The sequence below is a fragment of the Gadus macrocephalus genome, chromosome 4 (assembly GCF_031168955.1).
Source record: "Gadus macrocephalus chromosome 4, ASM3116895v1".
Classification (NCBI taxonomy): Eukaryota; Metazoa; Chordata; class Actinopteri; order Gadiformes; family Gadidae; genus Gadus; species Gadus macrocephalus.
This window is the reverse complement of record NC_082385.1, coordinates 29,737,901-29,761,147: the sequence shown is the minus strand read 5'-3', so window position 1 is coordinate 29,761,147 and position 23,247 is coordinate 29,737,901. Positions and strand designations below refer to the sequence as shown.

Genomic DNA, 23,247 nt, shown 5'->3' with positions numbered 1-23,247 from the left:
TTTCTGGAATGCATTTATGAAGTACAAGTACAAACAAAGACCCGGGCAGAAGAAGCATCCCCATTGGCTGACTGACCTGCCACCTCAATGATCTGGTGCCTGGCGATGTCGTAGAAGGGGTGGTCCCAGGCCAGGTGGGGAGAGCCCGCGGCCAAGCTCTGAGAGATCTCCATCTCTGAAAAACACAGACGCACAAACACATGTAAAACTTGCATCCGTATTCCACCAACAACATGATGACATGGCAGTTCAAATTTGCCCAAGTTGTTTACAAAAAGACACTTAAAAAGGGGCCGTACTTTACGAGATTGTGTGATTGATTAGACTTTTCAACAACTGCCCCAAGTGGGAGTGGCCACCAAGATCTATGACGGTCAGATCAGTCTACCAGCCTACCCGGTGGACTGTAGCAACTGGTAGGCTGAGCCGTCCGTCATACATCTCAGTGGACACTCACTCACTAGTGATGTCACTACGCCACAGGGCGGGGCCGACGCTGAGACGGCTTGTAATGGCGTCTCTCAGGGGCTCCCTTTAATGTGGATACAATTAACACCATCTGCTACCCGCTGCCAGGGGGAGGAGCGCTGCCTAGGAGTGCTGACGCTGAGCTAACGCCCAGCTAGCTAGCTGCTGCTAAGCTAACCTGCGGAGCGCCTCAACAGCAGGCTTGGGCAGAGCTTAAAACGATGCACCACTTCCACTGCGGCAACCCCTGGGAGGACGATGGCTCAGCTGTGCGATTTTGAAGAATTTAAAATAATTATGGGGCCTCGTGAATTTGCATTGAACGAAAGACACCACTTCCACCAAGCACCTGAAACAGAACTTATTTTTAGGAAGCGCTTCAATCACAATAGATTATTGGGAAGACAATAAAACGTGAAGAGTCAGAGAGTGAGTGTGTGAAACCGTGCGTGTCGGAGAGTTTGAGTTAAGAGAGTGAGTGACTGAGGTGGGGGGGGCGCGAGAGAGTGTTTGTGTCAGAAGATTGAGTGTGTGAGAAAGTGAGAGGGGAGAGAGGGCGCTAGAGACGGACGTCTTGTGAGAAAGCGTGAAAGTGAGAAGAGAGACAGTGCTTCACAGAGAGATTTCGCGAGAAGTAGCTTGAATACGCGTGTGTGAGTGTGTATACGTGTGTGTGTGTGTGTGTGTGACAATGTTTCACAGATTACTTGAGAACTAGTTTGAATATGCGTGTGTGAGTGGGTACACAAGTGTGTGTGTGTGTGTGTGTGTGTGTGTGTCCAAGTGTGTGCGTGAGACAATGTTTCACAGAGATTTCTTGAGAAGTAGGATGTGCGTTTGTGTGCGTGTGTGTGCACGTGTGTGTGTGTGTGTGTGTGTGTGTGTGTGTGTGTGTGTGTGTGTGTGTGTGTGTGTGTGTGTGTGTGTGTGTGTGTGTGTGTGTGTGTGTGTGTGTGTGTGTGTGCGTGTGTGCGTTACCAGAGTTGCTCATGGCCAACGCATCCGGGGGCCACTTCTGGTCCTCCAGGGGGGACAGCTTGAGGCGGTCCAACTCGGGGGCCAGCGCGTCCTCGCCCAGGTCCACCAGAAGCTCCGCCGACATCGCAACACAGATGCACACACACTCCTACACAACAACACTGCGCGGTCGGGTCAAGCAGGCGTGCAAGTACACACACACACGCACACACACACACAAACACACACTCTGTTCCTCACACACAGGTGTACTGTGGATGGGCGAAGGGCAGTCCTGTAGGAGACGAGAGGCAGACTGGTGTTAGCGTGTGGACCAGCATACGCGTTTATCTCAATAAAGTTACGTTCAAATTTAGGCAAGGCAAGGCAACTTTATTTATATAGCACTTTTCATACACAAGGCAGACTCAAAGTGCTTCACATATAAACATTGTCATACAATAAAATTAAATAATAGATAAGTAAAAGAAAACATATGCAAGAATTGAGTAAAATAGAAAGTGCAATGTATTTAAGAGAAAATGTAGACTTTATTCCTGGTTGCATAGCCCAGGAGGAATTGTTTGCAGATTTTTCCGTGCATTTGGCAGAGACAACAGGAGAGCTAAGGACGCGTGGATCAGCACTACAGTTTTACGGTTGACATTTCACCATCGCATCCACCATCATTATAACTACCGTAGTTTCTCCACATTTGCCCTTCCTCCCAGTGCTTGCATGATGTCACCGCAATGTCTTTCTCGCACGTGCGCACACACACACACACACACACACACACACACACACACACACACACACACACACACACACACACACACACACACACACACACACACACACACACACACACACACACACACACACACACACACACACACACACATAGATGACTCATCAACGGTCAGGCCTGATGTCGGATGTCTGATGTAGTACGTGTGTATGTGCGTGCATGCGTACGTGCATGTGTGCTCGCTCCATCGGCATCTGCATGTCCCACGGCCAAGACAACAACGTGCTGTTCGTGATAAACACAGATGCCGCTAACCCTTGTGCTAGCACCCCCCCCCACCTTCGTCCTCTACCCCCCCCCCCCTCACCCCGCCCAATTATAAAAAGGCAACAGGACACCCACCTGAAGGCATTGTTGTGCCGTGTTAAGACCACCCATGCCCGTGAATGTCACAGAGCGGAGGTCGTGGCGATAGCCATGTGTGCTATACCTAATAACGGTCACATCTCTCGAGTCTAAATCCTGAATCGAATGGTTTTCTGCATGTCGTGTTTACGGAAGATATCGGGATTTATGGAAACATTCCAGAGGCAGATTCATCTACCTGAGACGAAGAAACAAGTCCGACTGCGTGAACACCATTATCAATACCATGGTGTCGGTAGATTTGAGTACAACACACACACCCCCTCACTCTCAGTCGTCTCTTCCTCTTTCTCAGCATCATCCACTCTTTCTTCATCCGCCTCTCTCTCTCTCTCTCTTTCACGGCTCGTTCTTCCTCTTTTCACAAACTGGCCTTGCTCGACCCTCGATCGCCCTGCCACGTAACCCGCGCTCCGTCTCTATGCTATATGCTATATGCTAGAACGACGCAGAAAGCCAGCAGACGTCATCCTATAGGCCTCAGTCACCCTTCCTCCGCCTCCTATTCTCCCCTCCATACTGCAGCTCTCCCCCCCTCCCAGAGTACATAACGACAGAGGGCCAATGCTGCTGCTGCTGCTGCTGCTGCTGCTGCTGCTGCATCCTGGGACCCTCCTCTTCCACCCCGTAGCGCTTAACCTTCACCACCATCGCCGTGTCTCTCTCCATCACGTCGCCTTCTACTCCCCCTCCTCCCGTCTCCCATCTCCTACTCAACCCTTTTTCTCTAAACACACACACACACACACACACACACACACACACACACACACACACACACACACACACACACACACACACACACACACACACACACACACACACACACACACACACACACACACACACACACACACACACACTCTCTATACATCCCTCGCTCCATCTTCCATCTTGGCCCTCCCCCCGCCAAACCTGGGGCCCCCCCCATAGCTCTGTCCCTGCTCGCTGCATCTCCCAGCTCCCTGACAGTATGCAGCGTGACAGCACGTTGCTTTAAATAACTATCACGGCGCGGCTAAACGCCCGCTCCGGCGCAGCCGGCCAGATGCGGCCGCACGGCGCTCACGTCCATCTCCGCGGACACGCGTACGTCTCCCTAGAACGCAATGCACAGAACAGGGGCGGGCATCGTGTCGTTTTACTCCAATACATGTGTGACCATATCGTCATCAGCGTCATCATCGTAATTGAACTGTTACTGTGAAGAGTCCGACACAGCAACAGAGAGGTCCAAACGTACAGTTGAAGGAGCAACTGAACCACAGACACCGTAGGAACGATATAGAGAGCGTGCATTAGCTATAGAGAGACGGTGAGTCACTCCCATCGATTGGGTAGGAAAGCACTGATGCTGGTATGGGATACCGCGAGTGGTGCAATCGATGACGGTTTACATGGTTGCTTCCTGCTGTATTGATTAGCGCGTGCCCATCACAAGCCACCGTGGCCCAGGATTAGTTTCTTAAAACGGGTTTGGAAAACGGGCTGTGTCCGGGCTCTGAGGCAGAGGAACGAAAACCCTCCACAAGCTTTCAAATGTCTGCAGCATTAGCCTTCAGCCCTGAGCCACAAAAGGAGCACACACACGCAACACGTCTCTCGAGAAAACGGCGCACGTGTCAGAACTGTCCTCCTGCGAGGTTGACACTCAACGCTCGGCGCTGCTTAGCGACCACAACGGATCAAGAACAAGTATCGACTGAGAGCACAAACACTTTCAAACGTTCAGGACGTTGCTGTCCCTGTGTCAGCAGTGGTCTGTGCATTTGATGCGGTCCTCATATTCCTGCGCTGTATCTCCCTCCACCGGGTGAAGGGATTAGTCAGTGGACTCACGGAGCACAGCAGGCCATTCCCCATAGTCCTCCCTGCTCTGTAATGCTCCCTAGACAACCTCTGCATCTCTTAGTCCCTGCATGAATAAAAGATGATATCAAATAAATACCAAACACTAAGAAAAAATCCAATGGAGAACAAAAACTGCGTATTAATGAGTTTATGTTTTACATGAAATTACTAAACAGTGTGTGGCTCTCCATCCGTGTGTGTGTGTGTGTGTGTGTGTGTGTGTGTGTGTGTGTGTGTGTGTGTGTGTTGGGATTAGCACACTAATTAAACACCCGGCACTGCTCTTTTGAGTGGCTGCAGCACTGCAGTGGTGGTGGTGAGGGTGAGGGGGTGGGTGAGGGGGTGGGTGAGGGAGTACACTAGTGATAAGGCTGCGCTGCACACGTATGTGAAGATGAGCTGTGTGGCAGAGGAGGGGCGAACACTGCAAGAGAGAAACGAGAGCGGGGGATACCGCTTGTCCTCCAGGGGGGGGGTGATGGGATAATCTTGTGTGCATGTGTTTGCGTGCCTGTGTGTTGCCATGTGTGAGTACATGTGTTTGTGCGTGTGTTTGTGTGTGCATGTGTTTGTGTGCGTGTGGGTGCATGTATGCCTGTGTATGTATGCATTTGTGTGCGTGTGTGCTTGCATGTGTGAGTATATGTGAGCGCGTGTTCGACTGCGATTGTGTGCGCGTGAGGCTTTAGGGGAAAACATTCTAAATTCGACTGCAGTGAGAAAGAGAGAAAGAGCGAAAGGGAGAGCGACACTCAAGAGATACAAGAGAGAGAGAGAGAAGAGAGAAAGGGAAGTGTGGTTACGTTCAGGCGTGAGAAATTATTTGAATCCTGTTCATCACACTGCGGAATAGGGGGATTTAGAAAGAAAAAAAAAGCTAAAAGAAGACTGAAGAGAGGAAGAGAGGAGAGGGGACAGGACTGACGACAGTGGACAACGTGACAGTGACAAATCTCCCCACATCATCTCATTAAATACTAAAAACACAGCGAATCAAAACAATTGACATGAACACTTCCCACCCCCAAAAGAACTAGCTTCCCTCCCTGTAGTTCTCCGCAATAATAGAGCTATTTCAGCGTTAATGGGTACAATGGGCCTTTAGACGAGAGAAGGAAATGGTGGTTAAGCAAGTGTGTGTGTGTGTGTGTGTGTGTGTGTGTGTGTGTGTGTGTGTGTGTGTGTGTGTGTGTGTGTGTGTGTGTGTGTGTGTGTGTGTGTGTGTGTGTGTGTGTGTGTGTGTGTTCTTAAACCGCCTGGTCACATGTCCGCTGAGCGATATGCATGGCTAAGCCATTCGCGCTTTGATATTCTGTCCCGGCCTTTTGTCTATTCTGAGCACTCAGGTTTCAGTCAGCAGAAAATGTTGATGACTGAAATGATTACGTCAACGACGTACATCCAATTTTCTGTCATTCAGATGATTGTTGTAAAAAAACACCGTAACGCTTTTGCGCTATATCCCTGCGAATTGCCCTTTCTACCAACACAATGATGCACAAAATGACAATTATTTTGGTTAAACTTCACATAAATAATTTATATTGTGAATCCATGGTATCCATCACATCCCTTTTTCTTTTCTGCTGCTCTCACACATAATAACGTATTTCTCTGAGTGTTCATAGTTGTCTGGGTAAATATTTGCCCCCTGTCTTTTCATGGTGACACACCATCACGTGTCTCCAGCAGTCCAACACCTGGGCTATCTGTGATCCCCGACATGGAGATACAGTCATATTTACACAACTATACAGCCCTAATAACAAGCCGTTAGGGATGACTGCTGCTGGCGATGAAGAAGAAACGACAATATCTCCCAGGGGACATAACATCCAAATAACATCCTAGAATCACCATAGCAACAGACTCGAAATAACGGACTAACGTGAGGAGCATCACCTTATAAGGGCCTGTCCAGAATCACAGCCATGTGGATAGTCGATACTTTATTACACGGACACACCTTCACCCTAGAGCGTGTGACAAACCGATTTCACACATCTCATTCGGAGCAGTGCAGTGACATGAACCCTAAAAACATCCACATCCAACTCACAAGTACAGTGGAAACAACAACATTGGCCATGCATCTCTGCAGCCATGAGCAGTGCACGATGAGTAAGGAACTCCTTCCTCATGTTATAACATAAGATCTGAGGTGGAGGTGAGCTGGACAGAGCACCGTCTACTCTCCCACTGCTGCTGCTGATGGACATACAGATGCCGACAAGGCGGCGGAGGAGAGGAACAGTAAAACACACGTTATATGAAGCGTCTACTTGTGTGTGCAATCTGAAGTCCAGCTTGTATGATCAGGGTGTGTGATCGGCTCTCGTGACACTGAACGTCAAACGCAAAAGAGGAAAAAATATCAAATGTCGATGGATAATGTATGATAAAGAGTTCCTGGGTTCACGCGACAAACGACTGTTATTCATCGTGGAGAAGTGCAATTCGTTATTAATAGAAGGATAATTACCGTGCTGTGGTGTATTTAAAACGAGTCTTGGACGAGAGGAGCCGCGGCGGGTCCGTCTGATCAGTGTTGTTGACGCCACAACGCTGCGTCACACACATCTTCCGGCGGATTCTTTTCAAAACAAGAGCCCGTGAGAATATCAAAGTACCAAAATAAAGGAACTATAATAAGTGATCCCTTCTGTAGTTTCTAATACATTTGTCTGCTTTCACATGTGACTTATTTAGATGTGAGCCATTACGTTTAAGTAATGGATGGCAGGTAGGTAAAAAAACTAAAAACTAAAAAAAAAAACTAGGTACGTCGGTCAGTTATTAATACATTAATATTAATATTGTTGTTTATTTGTTTTCTTACTCCTATTATAACTTCGCTTTGTTTGTCAGACACACACACACACGCACGCACGCACGCACGCACGCACGCACACACACACACACACACACACACACACACACACACACACACACACACACACACACACACACACACACACACACACACACACACACACACACACACACACACACACACACACACACACACACACACACACACACACACACACACACACACACACACACACACTCCGGTTGATCTTTTCCTCTTTTGGACCCCAGGAAGTAGTATTAAAAGAGTGACCGCCACGCCCCTCTACGAAGTTTTATTGCGGAAGAAGTTCTGTCGTTTCCCCCAATAGTTGATGTTACCGTTGATCATACCGTAAACTCCTTGCACCGAAACAAGAATACTTTGCTATAGGCCTTATCGAGAGAGATCGGCCAACTTGTTTAATCGCTCGGGCGGTAAATGGTGGCATGGAAGTATTTGGTGAACGCATCTGCCATCACTTTTGAGAAACTAACCTGTCTGACTTCTACTTTGAAAATGGACACGAACCCTCGTCCCCAGGAGGTCCTCGACTCGTATGATGACACCCACCGTCCGAAGCGGCGCTGGCCACTTGTGCTGCTGTCCTCCGTTTGCTCCGCGGTCGTTGTGTTTGCGGCTGGTGTGATTTGTGCACTGTTGTACACGATCCTCAGAGGTGGGTGTGTGTGTGTGTGTGTGTGTGTGTGTGTGTGTGTGGGGGGGGGGGATATATAATGGTAAAATATTTTAATATTCGGTTGATAAAATGTGGATTTATGTACACGCATACACACCCATATTATAAGCCTACATACTGTTCAGTATTTACATCGTACATGCATACATACATACATGCATGCATGCATTTATATCTACATATTCTAGCCACATTAACAAGCTCTATATTGGGTGGACATGACAGTACATGTAAGTCAAGTTATGGCCCTTATGGCGATGGATAGATATGAATTTGTGATGAATTGAGGATCACCTCCTTTCAGAGCTGCGGGCTGAGCGAGTGAGAGTCGACGACGGCACTGAGGTCAGCATGCTAGGTGAGCACCGTTCTGCACTTCTCTCATTGCTGAACGGTATTATTGCCAGTGTTACTTACACTGACGATATTCTATCTTTCAAGTTTGATCCAAAGCATCCTCGTTGTATGCCTCTAGATCAGGGTTTCCCCAACTCTCATTGCATGTAGAGGTACTACTACTCACCCTTACCCTGTCCTTTTGAAACGCACACAAAATGTTGTCAAAAACTCAGTCTCCATCTGTAACGTGAATGCAGTAAGAATTTGATAAGAAAATGGATCTTTGTCAATTAACATTTCCTGCTCCACAGTCAACAGTCAAATGACAACAACATTTTTGTGTGTGTGTGTGTGTTTGTTGGTGTCCAGGATTCTGGAGTATCCTAGTGTTGTCTGCGATAGCCGGCTGCATCTGTTGTGTTTTCTCGTTGAGCCTCACCTACATGGACTCCTACACACCTGGCCAGTCCAACTTCAGGTAAAACACGCACACACACACACACACACACACACACACACACACACACACACACACACACACACACACACACACACACACACACACACACACACACACACACACACACACACACACACACACAGTCTATATAGTGTTCATACGTACAAGCAGGCAGTGTAGCATATCATTGCACTCGTCATCTATATTTAATATAATTGATTGTCCTTAATGAAGTAAACTAGAGCCCTGTCTGTTAGTCTTTCTTTCAGATCATTGACTCATTGCATTTCAAATTGAACCTTCCAAAAGACTGTTCATTGTATGTATATTGTGTTATTCTTGTGGGCGCAGGATCCACCAGGCACTCCTAGGAGTCCTGTATTTTCCTTCCACGCTTTCAAAATAAAGTGTTTTAGTCAAAATGTTGTCAATATGTCATGTGACGACATGAAAATGTTCTAAACCTCTTTCCAAATGACATTGGGCATGCATGCATATTGCATACGGCCTTGAATGTTTTACACTTAATATTTGGTTCTGTAAATAGATATACATTATTAAGGAGTTTAGGCTTAAAAAGAAAAGTATACACAGGTTTCACTTGTCGGTCTCTTCTCTTCGGTAGCCTGCCGAGATATATACCCAAGATGTAGCCTACTATGCTTGAAGGGTTAGCTTGTAGGGTATTTATTTTTATATTTCTATTGTATGGAGCACCTGGAACAACAATTTCCCCCCGGGGATCAATAAAGTATTTCTGATTCTGATTCTGATTCTGATACATGAAAGGGTGTGCGAATGCAGAAAAGGTTTTAACATTGTTTTTTTTTCTGGGGGGAAATTCTCAGACCACTTTTATATAGTCAGTTTCCCCCCCCTCCTTTTTTCCATAAACATCCTCCGCCAAATCACAGCAGTCTCCTCTGTCTTTTTCCCCCCACTCGTTCTGCTCTCATCCAGGCGTTCCACCGGGCGGTCCTTCCACGTGGGCTACGCAGTGGCGCTCTTGAACGGCTTCATGGCCTCTCTGGCGGCGGGCTGGACTCTGAGTTAATAGCAGTCGGCCCCGTTCCTCTCATTCTACAGCCCTGAACTCCTCTGCTAGCATGCAGGGCTGTCAGTCCGGGAAACAGGGATATGCTCATTGCCTTCAATGTTTATTTGTGAATATACTAAATAGACGAGAAGTGTCAAAATCTATTGGAGATCTTATCAAATGCTTGAGATAGACCGTTTGGGTTCATTTGTATTTTGGTTTTGTTTTAGCGTCAAGCTCGATTTTGAGGGAAAGAAATGCATGAGGTCATCTCGCTCTTCAGTTTGGGTGGAGCAGAATGGATGTATGATCAGTGGTTGTATGTCAGCCATGGTTTATTGAATTAAAGGAGAATCTTTTTTTATTATCTAAACAAAATGCTGTTTTGAATGAACTGACATTTATAAAGATACGCTCGAAATGCCATCCGATAGTACCCCAGATATTAATTATGCACCTGTGGTAAATATTAAACAAAAATTGAAGTTACAAATGGAGCCTGGAGTTACAAATTAAAACGTTTAAAGTGCCAAATCATACAATTATTAGCCAATGGACCTTTAAAATGACAGGGTTGGTCATCCTGCCTATGGATTCAAACTCAAACAATTTGAGGTTTAAATGTTGCTGGTGGGAAATTGCAGAGGTATTTCCATAATAGCATTAGCATAATGCAAACGTCATAAGGATTCATATAGGGTAATTTCTGTGTGTTTGGTACTTGGTAGGACAGTTTCTAAAATGGTTATTCACTGCAACTCTGTCCTCAGAAATGTGGACCTCGATCTCTTCAGAATCCATGGAGTGATTAAAATGTATTTTACCTCCTTAATTCCGGAGAAGATATAAACGCAGGGAATGATTACGAACCACGACTGGCTACAACATAAGGATTTATTTTTATTCAGACTTCATTACAAGTTAATCAGAGCTGTGTCTTGAGAGGAATAGATCGACTGTACACAACAAGCATCAAGAACACATTTAAATAAAGGCGAGGCTCCAACTCTGCGTATGTATGTGTGTTGTGTGTGTATTTGTGTGTAAGCATACTTTGAAGGTGTTGGATGTAATGTGGATGCAAGTGTATCCGTGTGTTGACTCTCTACGGCTCTCAATTAGTGAGTGGCGTTTAGCAGATGGATGGTTCTTCGATGGCCGCAGCTCCCTCCGTGATGGCCTTCACACATTTGGCCATGGTCTGGGAGGACCGGCTGATGGAGTCTACAGGGAGAGAGAGAGCACAAAATTACAAAAAAAGAAAAAAAATTGTGTTCAGCGGGTATGAATATCAGAAACATTCACTTCCAAGCGGTCATGTCTTGCGGAGCTGGTAGAGCAAGGCATCAAAGGCGCTGGGGTGAGCGTTGTATTCCCACCCATTTTAAACATGCATGCCATTGCAGGATTGTGATTACAAAAAAGTGTCCATTTAACGGCATGATAGTGTTTTGTATTTGTCATAGTTGTGGATGAAGACTACGGGTCAACCCGCATCGCAACAGCACCCCCTATGGTGACATGGCTGTAACTGCCGTACATAACTGTAACTTCATCCAATTTGTTTCGGTTCACTTTGGTGCCTGTTGACACTGCACACAAACGAGCCAATACTTGAAAAAGGTACAATACAGAAGACCCGCTACCTCAAGCAAGCTCCCGTCTTAAAACACTTTTTTAACACTCCCTCTCCCTACTCCCTCAAATCTGCCCCAACCCTCCAAAAGGGAGGTACCTTTAGGAGGTAAAAACTTTAGGTGGTACAATATGCATCGTGTTTAAGTTTGAAATGGGCTCTAAAACACATTTTGTTTAGCCCATTTCAAACTCAAACATGATGCATAATTGTACCTTTAAAAAGCAACAACAAAAGGGGAAAAAAGGTGTGTTGTTGGATTTTAAAAGTGACATCATAACCGAACCCAAAGCGGCGGGGGGGGGGGGGGGTCCCCCGGGCTAGCCTGTCGGCCCCCCAGCATCCCGCCCACCTGTCATGTAGAAGTCCTTGGCGGTGAGCTGCGGGGGAACCAGGGGAGCGGCGAGCAGCGTCTGGTTCACGGCCTGCAGGGTCCAGAGAGACAAGGGGAGGAGGAGGGGTCACACACTGACCTCGCATCGCGTCGCATCAACCGACGCATTGAGGCCGAAACAAACCAGTTTGTGCTGGTTTTTCGGTTTTTCTGTGGCGCTTGAAGGGTTTGCCGTGGTTAGGTTTAAGTGGAAGAGCGTGTCGTTTTATTAGGACAACGCGTTGGCGTCGTCTGCTGCATTCAAATACCGACTATGGGGTAGATAAAAAGGCCGGAATTCTTTGGGCCTCCGACAAAAGAGAATGCGACTCGTTTTGGACTGGAAACGATATGCTCGGATTGTGCATGTGTTTGCTACCAGTAAAACGATGCTGGTTAAAAAAAAGGCTATGACTGTTAGCATGTGTGTGTTAGCAGTAATGCTCTAATAATCAAAAATGCTAAGGCTGTGTGTACTTGCGCATTATCATTAACGCTGTGGTAACCACAAAAAGGTTAATGCTGTGCGTGCGTTTCACCAGTTATGCTATGCTAACACAAACGAGCTAAGGCCGTGTGTGCGTTTTATAACAGAGTGAGACGTACGCTGGCCAGCTCGTTGGCCTGTTTGAAGTAGTTGGCCCCCTCCACGTCGTCATAGCGGGTCAGGTTGGGGGAGACCTCGGCCAGCCGGCTGCGGACCTCATCCACAGTGTCGTAGGGCAGCGCCACGCCCGCCAGCTGTGCACACACACACACACACACACGCACAAACAATTTTATATTAAAGGGGCATCAAACGCAGACTTCTAGGGGTTAAAACCCTCTAAGATGAATTCACGGTTGCCCTCACAGAAGTTCAAAGTTCAAATACTTTATTGTCCCCAGAAACACATAGTGGAGGAACACGTAGAACCACAGTGGAATTAATTTGTTTAGAAACCGGTATGAACGAGGAGAAGTGCCACACGACCAGTGTCTAACTTCATGAATAAAGTAAGCATTTAAACCTCCTGCCAAAACGCAATCGCTCACTTTCAAAATGAACGTAACCTTACGTAGGGTGTTCAGAAGCAGTGTGTCCAGTCCAGATACAGGCAGACTTAGACAGGCCTAGCTTTAGCCTGCAGGGACCTCTAGTGGCGTTACTGCCGTGACTTTAGCGCGTGTATGAGTAAGAAGTGAATAAGAAAATAAATATTAGATATGAGAAGCCTACCCTCGTGTATTGAAATGTGATGTAGTCATCCTTTCCTCTACCGGTAAACTTGATGTGTACACCGTTATAATTATCAAGTTAAAGCTACTAGGCAATTCCTTTCCATTTGTTTAAACTTAACATGCTGACGTCAATCAATGCATCTAAAAACTTTAAAAGAAAATTGAGTTATTCGGCAAATCCCCCAGCATGTATGTGCGCAGGTGTACGTGCGTGTGCGTGTGCGCGTGTGTGTTACCTCGGACAAGGCCCTGATGATCTGCCAGTCCTCGCGCGCCGTCCCGGGGGCGGTGACGGCGATGCGCGTCTGCTGGCTCCGCCCCTCCGTGTTCACGTAGGTGGCGTTCTTCTCCGTGTAGGCGGCGGCCGGCAGGATGATGTCCGCCATGGGCGCCCCCACGTCGCCGTGGTGACCTGGTGGGAGGGGGGGGCGGGGGAGGGGGTTAGCGTTGTGGTAGACGGATCGGTGATCGGCTGGAGGGCGGTGCCTGCACAACGCTCACACACACACACTGCTGGCGACCAATGGTGGGCCTGCGTTTAGGTGCGGCCTCGAGGCTGATCCCCTGGCGCTACTCAGAGATGGGACACGCCCCGTTTCGCCGGGAGACAGATGACCTCCGCGTTCGTGGAGACGCTTCGGCCCTGCCGAGACCCTAAACACTTCGGCTGTCGCCGCAGAGGAACGCAGGAGGTCATTGCTGATTGGTCACAGGCACGATTGGGATCTTTTCAATGGAGCGGACTCAGGGTTGGGGTCTTTTGGGGTTTGCTAGCGCGTGCGTCATGAACGTCTGGGGTCGGAACCGCTGCACTGCCCTCTTGTGTTCGCATTAACGGGACGCGTACATTTCTCAGAGCTTCGACGGTCGATCTGTGCGTGGTTGGTTTTGTTGGATCCGGTCTGTACCTGCGTGTGTGTCCGTGTCCTTGTGTGTGTGTGTGTGTGTGTGCGTGCGTGCGTGCGTACCCTGGTAGATGACGAGGCTGTCCTTGGGCAGGTCGGCCCGGGTGATGCAGCCGGCGTCGGCGCCCAGCAGGAAGAGGATCTTGGGCGGGTTGTTGCGGATGGCGTCCACGCCCGCCTTGTAGCCCAGGTCCAGCGCCGCCACCTGGCTGGCCGCCCTGGGAGACGAACGAGCAAACACACGGGTTGGAGCCCAACGGATGTGACAGCAGGGACGACGACGACGCAGCAGCAACGCCTCAAGCGATGAGTTCCAGTCAAGTGAGTCAACGTGGGCTTTCTCCTGATTGGCCATCGGGAGAAAGCCCAACCACCTGCAGGGTAAAGGAGATGGGAGACCAGACCACCCCCCCACCACCCCCTCTGTCTGTCTCTCGCTCTGTCTCTCGCTATATGTCTCTTTCTATGTCTCTCTCTATTAGGGATCGACCGATATATCGGTCGGCCGATATTCACGTTTTTTACGTGTATCGTATCGGCCGATACGCGGCTGATTTTCGCAGATTTATTTTATTTTATTTTTTTTACTTGTTCTACCTCACCTGTTTTTAATATTTGTTAAATATTGTTCATCTACTTGTTCTTACTTGTTCTACTTCACCTGTTTTTACTATTTGTTAAATATTGTTTTTTATATTGAAGTTCAATAAATGTTCCTTTAAAAAAAAAAAATAAAAAAAAAAAATCGGCTCAAGAAAATCGGTATCGGCGTATCGGCGTATCGGCTAAGGCTGATGGAAAAATATCGGTATCGTATCGGCCCTAAAAAATGTCTCTGTCTGTCTCTCTCTATCTCAATGGTATCTATTGGTGTATCTACAGTGTGTCTGTCTACGGTGTCCATCTATCTGTAGATTGACTGCCTGCTGGAAGAGTCGGGCTGGAGGGGCCCTGGCTTAGGCCCCGTCCACACGGAGCCGACTTTCTGGTGAAACCGCATAAGTCTTGTGCGTTTCGGCCGACCGTCCAGACGGAGCCGGCGGATCCGGACCCACCCTCGGAGGTGGTTCCGGATCCATCCGGACCGATGCGGTTTCGTGGTAGGATTCGTGTGGACGCCTGAAAACGCAAACGATAACGTCATTAGGCCCCCCACCAGCTGGGGGACGTCAGAGTTGCGTTGAATTTTCTATTCATTCTTTTATTTGCATTCTTTTTGTAGCTTTAAATAAAGCCCCTTGATACATTTAATTACTAACAGTACATTAAAAAGTACTTCTCCTCGTGACTGACAGTTTGTATACAGCGCGCAGGCTGTTTGAGCACAGGCTTGATGCGCTCCACTTTTTTCCGTGGAGAACCAGCGCCTTGAATGTTTCCCACAGCGTTTCTGCAGCTCGATGCGGTTTCGCGATGACTCCGTCTTTACGGAGATATTCCTGAACCCGCATAAAACAAAACCGGATCGTTTTCGCCCGTTTTGGCTCCGTGTGGACGACGGGGCCTCAGTTCATCAGTTCACCAGCTCCAGGTTTACCGCGGCCACAGTAACCAGCGGTTACGGCCTCGGCGTGCGGGGGGCCGTCGCTGGCCTCACCTGTGCAGCACGTTGAGGACCTTCCAGCCCTCGTCCACGCCGCTGCTGACGCGGACGTTCTGCGCCAGCGCCGACACGGCCGCCAGGATGCCGGCGCCGTCGGCGCGCTGCAGGGCGCTGCTGCCCACCACCACCGTGGGGCGCTTGGCCGATGCCAGCACCTGGAGGGGGGGGGGGAGGAGAGGGAAATACCTTTGAATGTTTGCATCAGAGGGAAACATAACCTCATTGAAGGTGTGTGTGTGTGTGTGTGTGTGTGTGTGTGTGTGTGTGTGTGTGTGTGTGTGTGTGTGTGTGTGTGTGTGTGTGTGTGTGTGTGTGTGTGTGTCCCCCTCATTACCTCACAGAAGGGGTGCGTGCCGCTGGCCAGCTGCTGCAGCACGTCCGACTCCTCCCCCAGGTGGTCGTAGGTGTAGCTCAGGTCCACCTCCCGGCCCACCAGGGCCACGCGCAGCTCATTGTGCAGCCAGCTGACGGGGGGGGGGGGGGGGGGGGGGACGACGACAGGGGTTAGGCTGAGGCGCCGCTGAAACACCACCGGCCGCCGTCACAAAAAGATGGTAACTTAATAATCGATCAATAGAAAATCCTATTTTTCTTCATGCTAACTTTTCTCGTTAAAGAGGTGACACTTTCTCCAGACACAGGTTAGCCGGCTCAACAAGTCTTTGTGGAGAAGTCAGCAGAAGAAGAAGAACACTCAATGAACCCGTTTTAATTGTTACGTTTTCTTCAACAAACATCATCCCGAATTGCCCTTCAAACAAAAAGGGCCGGAGCCCGGCCAGATCGAGGCAGAACGAGGCCAGAGCGGGACCAGACCGGGGCCAGGGCGCGGGCCGTACCTCTTGCGGATGCGGGCGTTGAAGAGCGGGGCCTCGTAGCGGGGGTTGGTCCCGACCAGGAGCAGCACGTCGCTCTCCTCGATGCCGGCGATGCGCGTGTTCAGCAGGTAGTTGGAGCGCAGGTCCGTGCTGCGGGGACACGACACAATGACACAACGTCAGAGCGCCGACACGCACACTGCAGAGGCGACAGCGCAAGGGTGCCCAGCGTGGGAGCCCAACTTCTGCGCTCAAACCAAAACTAAATATCTGATCTGAAGACGGAGAAATAAACCTCCACTTCCTATTGTAATATTTACAGCCTTGATACATATCGCCGCTCACTAAATCGTTGCCAGATCGTACGGTATCGTTCTTTTACAAATCCCCTTCCCCATCGTCTGGACTTTAGGTTTTAGGGGCGTTGGGACTCCCAGCTGAAGGGTTCGGGGTTCAAACCCCAATTTGAGGTTTGTGGACACGGTGCAACGGTAGCTTCTCAGGGTTTCTACCCTGATAATAAAGGTTGTTTCTTGCTCTTTGGAGCACTAGGGTTAGTGGGGTGTCATGGAATGTGGCCTGTGAAGCCCTTTGAGACTTCCCACTGACTAAGGGCCTGAAGGGACAAATGACACTGGCTTGACAAGTGCTGTACATGCGTGATGGAAAACAAGCCTCCATATCTCTCTCTCTCTCTCTCTCTCTCTCTGTGCGGGTGTCTCACCCGGCCCCGTCCATGGGGAACAGCTCCTCCGTGCAGAGGCTGTCTGAGTTGAGTCCGTTGAGCAGGTCCTTGAGGGCCACCAGGGACTCTGCGTCCGCCATGCCCCCGGCGATGGCCGCCACCTCGCTGCCCTGCGCTCCCTGGAGCTGAGGACACACACACACACACACACACACACACACACACACACACACACACACACACACACACACACACACACACACACACACACACACACACACACACACACACACACACACACACACACAGTGAAAAGCTGCTTCTCTTTTAATTGGATTAAGGACTGCTGTGCAGCATTTCTCTTTTTTCTTGAGTCTGGCCTAGAAGTTTATAAAGGTTGTTGCAGTGTATTCTCAAGTACAATTCTTGCTCCCATCTATTGCAGTGGGATGTTTTTGTACTGGGCGACTGAACACATTTTGCATTTATATATATATCTATTTTTATTTATCTTTATTTTTTTGATTTCTGATATAGGACTTTTCGCTTTCCTTTAAATGTTGTCAAAAAGATTCTCAAAAAGGTAGCTCGTCATTAAAGCCACAAATCCCAACCAGCTGATGTGACCCGAGAGCGCAGAGACTTACTGCCCCCGCCACGCGGGTCAGAGCGTCCTCCCACGAGGTGGCCATCAGCTGACCTGAGGCGTTCTTCACCATTGGCTGGGTCAACCTCTGCCTCTTGAGGCCGTCGTAGGCGAACCTGGAGACACACACACACACACACACACACACACACACACACACACACACACACACACACACACACACACACACACACACACACACACACACACACACACACACACACACACACACACACACACACACACGTATCAAGTTTTTGAACATTTGAAAGCACAACCATATCTAAACTCAAACCACATTTGAGTTTAGGGTTAGGAATAAGATATATTCCTTCAGCACCAACGACGTAATGTTTGGCAATGGCGACTCTCATTGGCTCAAACTGCCACCAGGTGACGGGACCTGCCCTGGACCGTATGGCACGAGCGGTGAGGTCATCGCGGCGCCTACTGCGATAATCTCTTTCCATCCCTGCGGTTAAGCATGGAGTTTTTCCCTCCACTTTAAGCATCTAAAAGAGGTATGCACACGTCCATCTCGGACAGGCGTAAAGTCATGGTTCCACGTCGACGCAACGCAAGGGGGTTAACGGACCCATTACGTCCTTGCGGACCCTCCTTACGTCAAACTCGCGGGCCTGACGTGCGCCCCGCAAAAACTGCAACCTCGCGTCGAGGAAACGCAGCAGCAAGGGCTATGATTGGTCCGCTCACTAAAACCCGACGCAGCACCGAAACAGGTTCACGACTGCGTCGAAGCGTCTGCGTGGCCGTCTCGCTGCGTCGACGTGGGACCATCGCCGAGCCTCGACACTGCTCTACTAGCTCCGTTGGGGGGCCGGGGGTCAGGGTTAGCTGCTGGGAGTCTGACCTGGTCTTGTCGGAGATCCACTCCTCGTTGACGTCCTCGTTCAGCCGGGGCATGACCCTCATCACCTCCCCACCGCGGGTGCTCACCACGATGTTGCTGCCCACCGCGTCCAGCACGTCGATGGACTCTGTCTTCCTGCGTGGGGGGAGGGGGGGGGGGGGGGGAGAGAGAGAGAGAGAGAGAAGGTGGGGCCGTGATCAGTCGGCGCAGGGAGGACAGGTTCGTGCCGGCAGTATTGTGATTGGACCGATCAAAACTACAATTCGTATAAAAAAAACTAGAAGTCTTTTAATCTACAGGTTACTTTTTAGATTTTAAGGCACATAATGTTAAAGCATTGCAATGGGATTACTGTCCAAATTCAGAATACAGGATTATTTATGTTATCTGCGTTTATTTGGAGCAATAAAGAGAGGCCGATTGATTCAGTCAATCATCTTCCTGTGTCATCGATCTATTCTTTCACATCCATTCCGCCGTATATTTAACACCTTGAAAACTGTTTTTTTTTGAGCACTTTCACAACATCCAAGTGTGAGGGTTCTGCATTTTTCATTTTCTGTAAACTGTGTAGCTCCCTGAACAGCATGCCTAATCCCACCACGGATTCGGTGGTCCATGTTCCATGCTCCCCCTACCTGGTCTCCCAGGGCCGCGCGGTGAAGGCGTAGGGCTTGGAGGTGAGCGCGCCCACGGGGCAGATGTCGATGACGTTGCCCGACAGCTCCGACATGAACATCTTCTCCACGTACGTGCCGATCTGCAGGTTGTTGCCGCGGCCCGTCGTGCCCAGGTCCTCCACGCCCGCGATCTCGCTGGCGAACCTGAACGGGGGAAAAAGAAACCACGAGTGAGAAATCCCGCCGGAGAACCCCACGCTCGCGGTTGGTATATTTGTGTCGGATTGTAGTCTCAGCAGAATGAAAGGGCACGGTACATTTCCGTTATTTGCCCGACTATTTCAATTGAAGTCAAGATTTTCCAATAGTATCATAACATCAATATCATACGAATAGAATGCATGGATAGGTCAGAGTTCCTGAAACATATCTGAGTTAGCTCTGTCAAAATGTATGAATTAACTTTAAGAATTTTGCAGCGACCCAAACCACACACCCACCAGTAAGCATTCCCTCACAAGCACACCACTTAAAACAACAGTACGCTCCAGCAACCACACAAACACCACACAATCAGACACACAGAAGCCCCCTGCTCCCGGTGTCCCAAGATGGCCATTTGCGCACAGCGCTCTCTGGCCACGCCCCCCTCTCACCGGACGCAGCGTGTGCACTGGATGCAGCGTGTCATGATGGTCTTGATCAGCGGTCCGATGTTCTTGTCCTCCACCGCTCTCTTGTTCTCGGTGAAGCGACTGCGGTCCGAGCCGAACTGCATGGACTGGTCCTGGTAGAGGGGGGGGGGGGGGGGGGGGGGGAGAGGGGTTAGGAGGCTGGTGTGTGTGTAGCTCTGGGAGGCCTTGCGTTGACCCGCCTAGCTGTACGTGGGGGGGTTGAGGATTTCGATTGCCCCCATCGACTCGCCATCAACACACACTCACACACACCGTGTGTGTTGATGGCGAGCCGATGGGGGCAATCGAAATCAACGCTCGATACATTCGAGACTCTTGCGGTCGACCTCCGAGTTGCTTTTATCCAAAGTTGACTACGTTGCGTTGAGACAGACGTCATTAAGGAGCAGGTAGGGGGATCGAACCCGGTGGCTTTCGGCTTGGAGTTGAAGACCCTGAGTATACACGTTACACTATCCTGCCCACCCATTGGCCAAACCACCAATTCTGTCATACCATACTGCGCCTTAGAGACGGACCCATTTGTAAGCCGGTGGGGGGGGGGGGGGGGGGGGGTCACTGTTACCTGTAGATCACACTCTCCTCCCTGGTCACAGATGGGGCAGTCCAGGGGGTGGTTGGCCAGCAGGAACTCCATAACTCCCTCTCTACAAGCAGAAAACACACACCAGTCATGTCTCGGCCTCAATTATAGAAGGTTGGCCGTCTACCACGTGAACTAGCATTACTGTCCTCACTTCCCAGACCCTCTTCGTGCGCCCCCATTTGTATGCTTTAAAACGTTACCATTTATTTGGTGACATTTTGTTCAGTTCCCCATGGATTATGAACTGTGCTATAATCTATTGTTATCCATCAATAAGCAACCTCCACTCTGTTGACTCTTTGATTTGGCTAAGCAGATAGCTGGAGAGACAACATTGTAGAGATCTGTGTAGATGGTCTTTGGTCGGGAGTGTATACCTTGCTTTACGCGTCTTGTCTGAGTTGGTAAGGATGTTCCAGCCCTTCATGACGGGCATGGCGCAGGCTGCCACTGGCTGTCAACAGATAAACACAAGCACACACAAGTCAACATCCAGGTAGGGACTGTGGCTGAGCCGTATGAAAATAACGGCAACATAAGATATATTCCTTCAGCGACGGACAATGTATTACTCGGTTGTTCTGGTTTTCTGAGGGCACAACGCAACTTCCTAATTACTATGTTGAAAAGAGAAAACCGATGATCTAAATATCAACAAATTAATGTATTTATGGTGAGGGCTTTTAATCCAAACCTTGAGTGCAAAGATTCATGTCATGGGCGGTCCCCAGGTCCCTTAAATAGTCGGCAGGGTTATTGCCTTGCTCTATGAAGTTGGACTAGACAGGACCCAGGGATCCAATAGATCAACTCCACTTTCAGTTGCCAAAATGACACATTAATCTCACCCCCTTGTCTGTACTATACACCATTTATCCGCCATTAACTCATTTATCAGTAGCGATTTAAGAGCGTAATCCGACACATGTCACCAAGGAGCAGGTGAGGGGATCACGCGTCTTGCGCTCGGATGCCTACAGGCAAGCTGCCAAAGTGGGCTAATCGAAAAGGTACCAGGCGGGAGTCCAACAGCCAACCGACCACATTCCCCTGACCCACGTGCATGTCCTGGAGCGTTCACTGAACCGCGTTCACCTTGGGGGCCTTCTCGATCTCCACCAGACACATCCTGCAGTTTCCCGCCACAGACAGTCGTTCGTGGTAACAGAACCTGGGGATCTGGACGCCCACCTTTTCACAGGCCTGAGGAGACACAGGAGGAAATATACAGTTGGAATATGTGTAGAAGAAGCCACCAACACTGACTGTTACCAACCACGCCTATCTAGAACATTATTATTTGTATAACTTGACGACTCAAGACAATGGCATTGTGAAAAGTTTTAATATGTTTTTTGGTGTATTAAAGAAACATCCGGTCGATAGTTGTATTAAACTGTTGTTTTGAATGTTGGATATGTAGTGTTGTCATTGAAAAATAATCTGCACACGTGGAACGTAATCAGGATCAAGTACTTAACAATGCTGTGGTATAAATAGCTGTAGTCTCGGAAGGTTATTTTTTCTCCATCTTAGAACTTATTATCCCATTTGGGTTTGAATACTTTGCTGTCATGTTAAGATCAATATAAGGAGAGGTATGAGACACTTGCCGCTGTTATGCAGAGGCCATCAATGAATGATATTACATGAAGTATTGCATGATTCTAGACATTCATACAAGACTGTAGCAATGCGACCACTAAAAAGTTGTAGGTTCCCTTCTTTTACCTGCAAAACAGTGGTGCCAGCCTCCACTTCCACAGGTTTGCCATCCACAAACACCTCCACCATCGTACCAGCAGCACGGGATTGGGTACGAACTGAAACAACCATAGATACTGACGTTTCAATGTCATCCCAAGTGGTTACTACTTATAGTAGTATCCAAGTGGATACTACGTATAGTATTTTCCACATAGTATAGCAGTATAGATATACTACATAACACGCATATTAGATGCATGTTAACACACAGCCTACCATTGTTGGATGGAGCCAGGCTGCCCTTGGCAGCCCCAGATAAAGCTCGCCCGACGGCTGGGAAACGCAACATGATGCTGAAATTGAGACAGACAGCTTTCAGCAACATTTACAGATCCCTAATACAAGGTGAGTTTATCAACGTTATTATGCATGACGTTTAAGATAATGTGCACGGCATTAGGGTCATGCATATGACATGTCAACATGTCTAAGCACCCAACTGCAAGAATATAGAGTCTTTAAACCGTGCATTATTAAGAAGGGAATAGACAGGGAGTGAGGTCTATCCATTTAAAACATTCACATATGCGTTGTGTTTAATGTACTAGCAGCTATCCCTGGAGAACCGTCCGCTCATTCACACATAAACACAAAGTTATTGAGGATCCTTGATAGCATGCTAGCCTCGTTAGCACAGAGCGGTCAAGGGCACGGCGTTACGATGTTATAACAAACTGACTGATTTGTGGGCTTAATGTGACAAAGTCGTCGCATTATCTCAACCAACAGAATGCAATCAGCGCTGTGTGTGAACTTGTTTAATTTAGGTTCTTACCTTGTCGCTATTTGGCCTTCTGGACCAGAACAGCGGTGTTTATAACACGCAACCAGTCAGCTCTGATGATGAGCGGATGTAGCTGAAGATAGAACCCAACCTCTCTTCCGGTCTCGGCTTCAGAGTAAAAGTTTGAGAGAAACTTGCCCGTCAAAAAAAGGAGCAGCAATGATTATACAATTGTTGAAATAGAAACGAAACAATAAA

The 23,247-nt window shown here is 48.8% G+C and overlaps 3 protein-coding genes across 3 annotated transcripts in view; 1 reads left to right on the top strand and 2 right to left on the bottom strand.

Moving 5' to 3' along the window:
- The window catches only part of arhgap1 (Rho GTPase activating protein 1), a 16,682-nt gene extending 9,595 nt beyond the window's left edge, over nucleotides 1–7,087 (bottom strand). The window contains exons 1-3 of the mRNA XM_060049083.1: nucleotides 6,936–7,087; nucleotides 1,447–1,720; nucleotides 77–175 (exon numbers count right to left, since the gene is read on the bottom strand). Coding sequence (XP_059905066.1) covers nucleotides 77–175; nucleotides 1,447–1,570 — 223 coding nt within the window. The 5' untranslated portion in view covers nucleotides 1,571–1,720; nucleotides 6,936–7,087. The remainder of the gene's footprint in view (nucleotides 1–76; nucleotides 176–1,446; nucleotides 1,721–6,935) is intronic.
- Nucleotides 7,088–7,564: 477 nt separating this feature from the next.
- On the top strand, nucleotides 7,565–10,854 carry arl6ip6 (ADP-ribosylation factor-like 6 interacting protein 6). Its single transcript, XM_060049140.1, has 4 exons — nucleotides 7,565–7,983; nucleotides 8,309–8,362; nucleotides 8,713–8,821; nucleotides 9,764–10,854. Exons 1-4 carry the CDS (start codon nucleotides 7,746–7,748, stop codon nucleotides 9,855–9,857), a joined length of 495 nt encoding a protein of 164 aa, XP_059905123.1. The 5' UTR covers nucleotides 7,565–7,745; the 3' UTR covers nucleotides 9,858–10,854.
- On the bottom strand, nucleotides 10,720–23,177 carry LOC132455195 (NADH-ubiquinone oxidoreductase 75 kDa subunit, mitochondrial-like). The gene is made up of 19 exons (XM_060049002.1): nucleotides 23,041–23,177; nucleotides 22,482–22,558; nucleotides 22,230–22,321; nucleotides 21,594–21,701; nucleotides 20,876–20,952; nucleotides 20,478–20,559; nucleotides 19,874–20,004; nucleotides 19,236–19,421; nucleotides 18,598–18,732; nucleotides 17,728–17,842; nucleotides 17,120–17,265; nucleotides 16,417–16,545; nucleotides 15,912–16,041; nucleotides 15,572–15,732; nucleotides 14,038–14,192; nucleotides 13,306–13,481; nucleotides 12,455–12,589; nucleotides 11,828–11,900; nucleotides 10,720–11,063 (listed from the first exon to the last, which is right to left on the bottom strand). Exons 2-19 carry the CDS (start codon nucleotides 22,552–22,554, stop codon nucleotides 10,972–10,974), a joined length of 2,196 nt encoding a protein of 731 aa, XP_059904985.1. The 5' UTR covers nucleotides 22,555–22,558; nucleotides 23,041–23,177; the 3' UTR covers nucleotides 10,720–10,971.
- Between the last annotated feature and the right edge of the window lie 70 nt (nucleotides 23,178–23,247).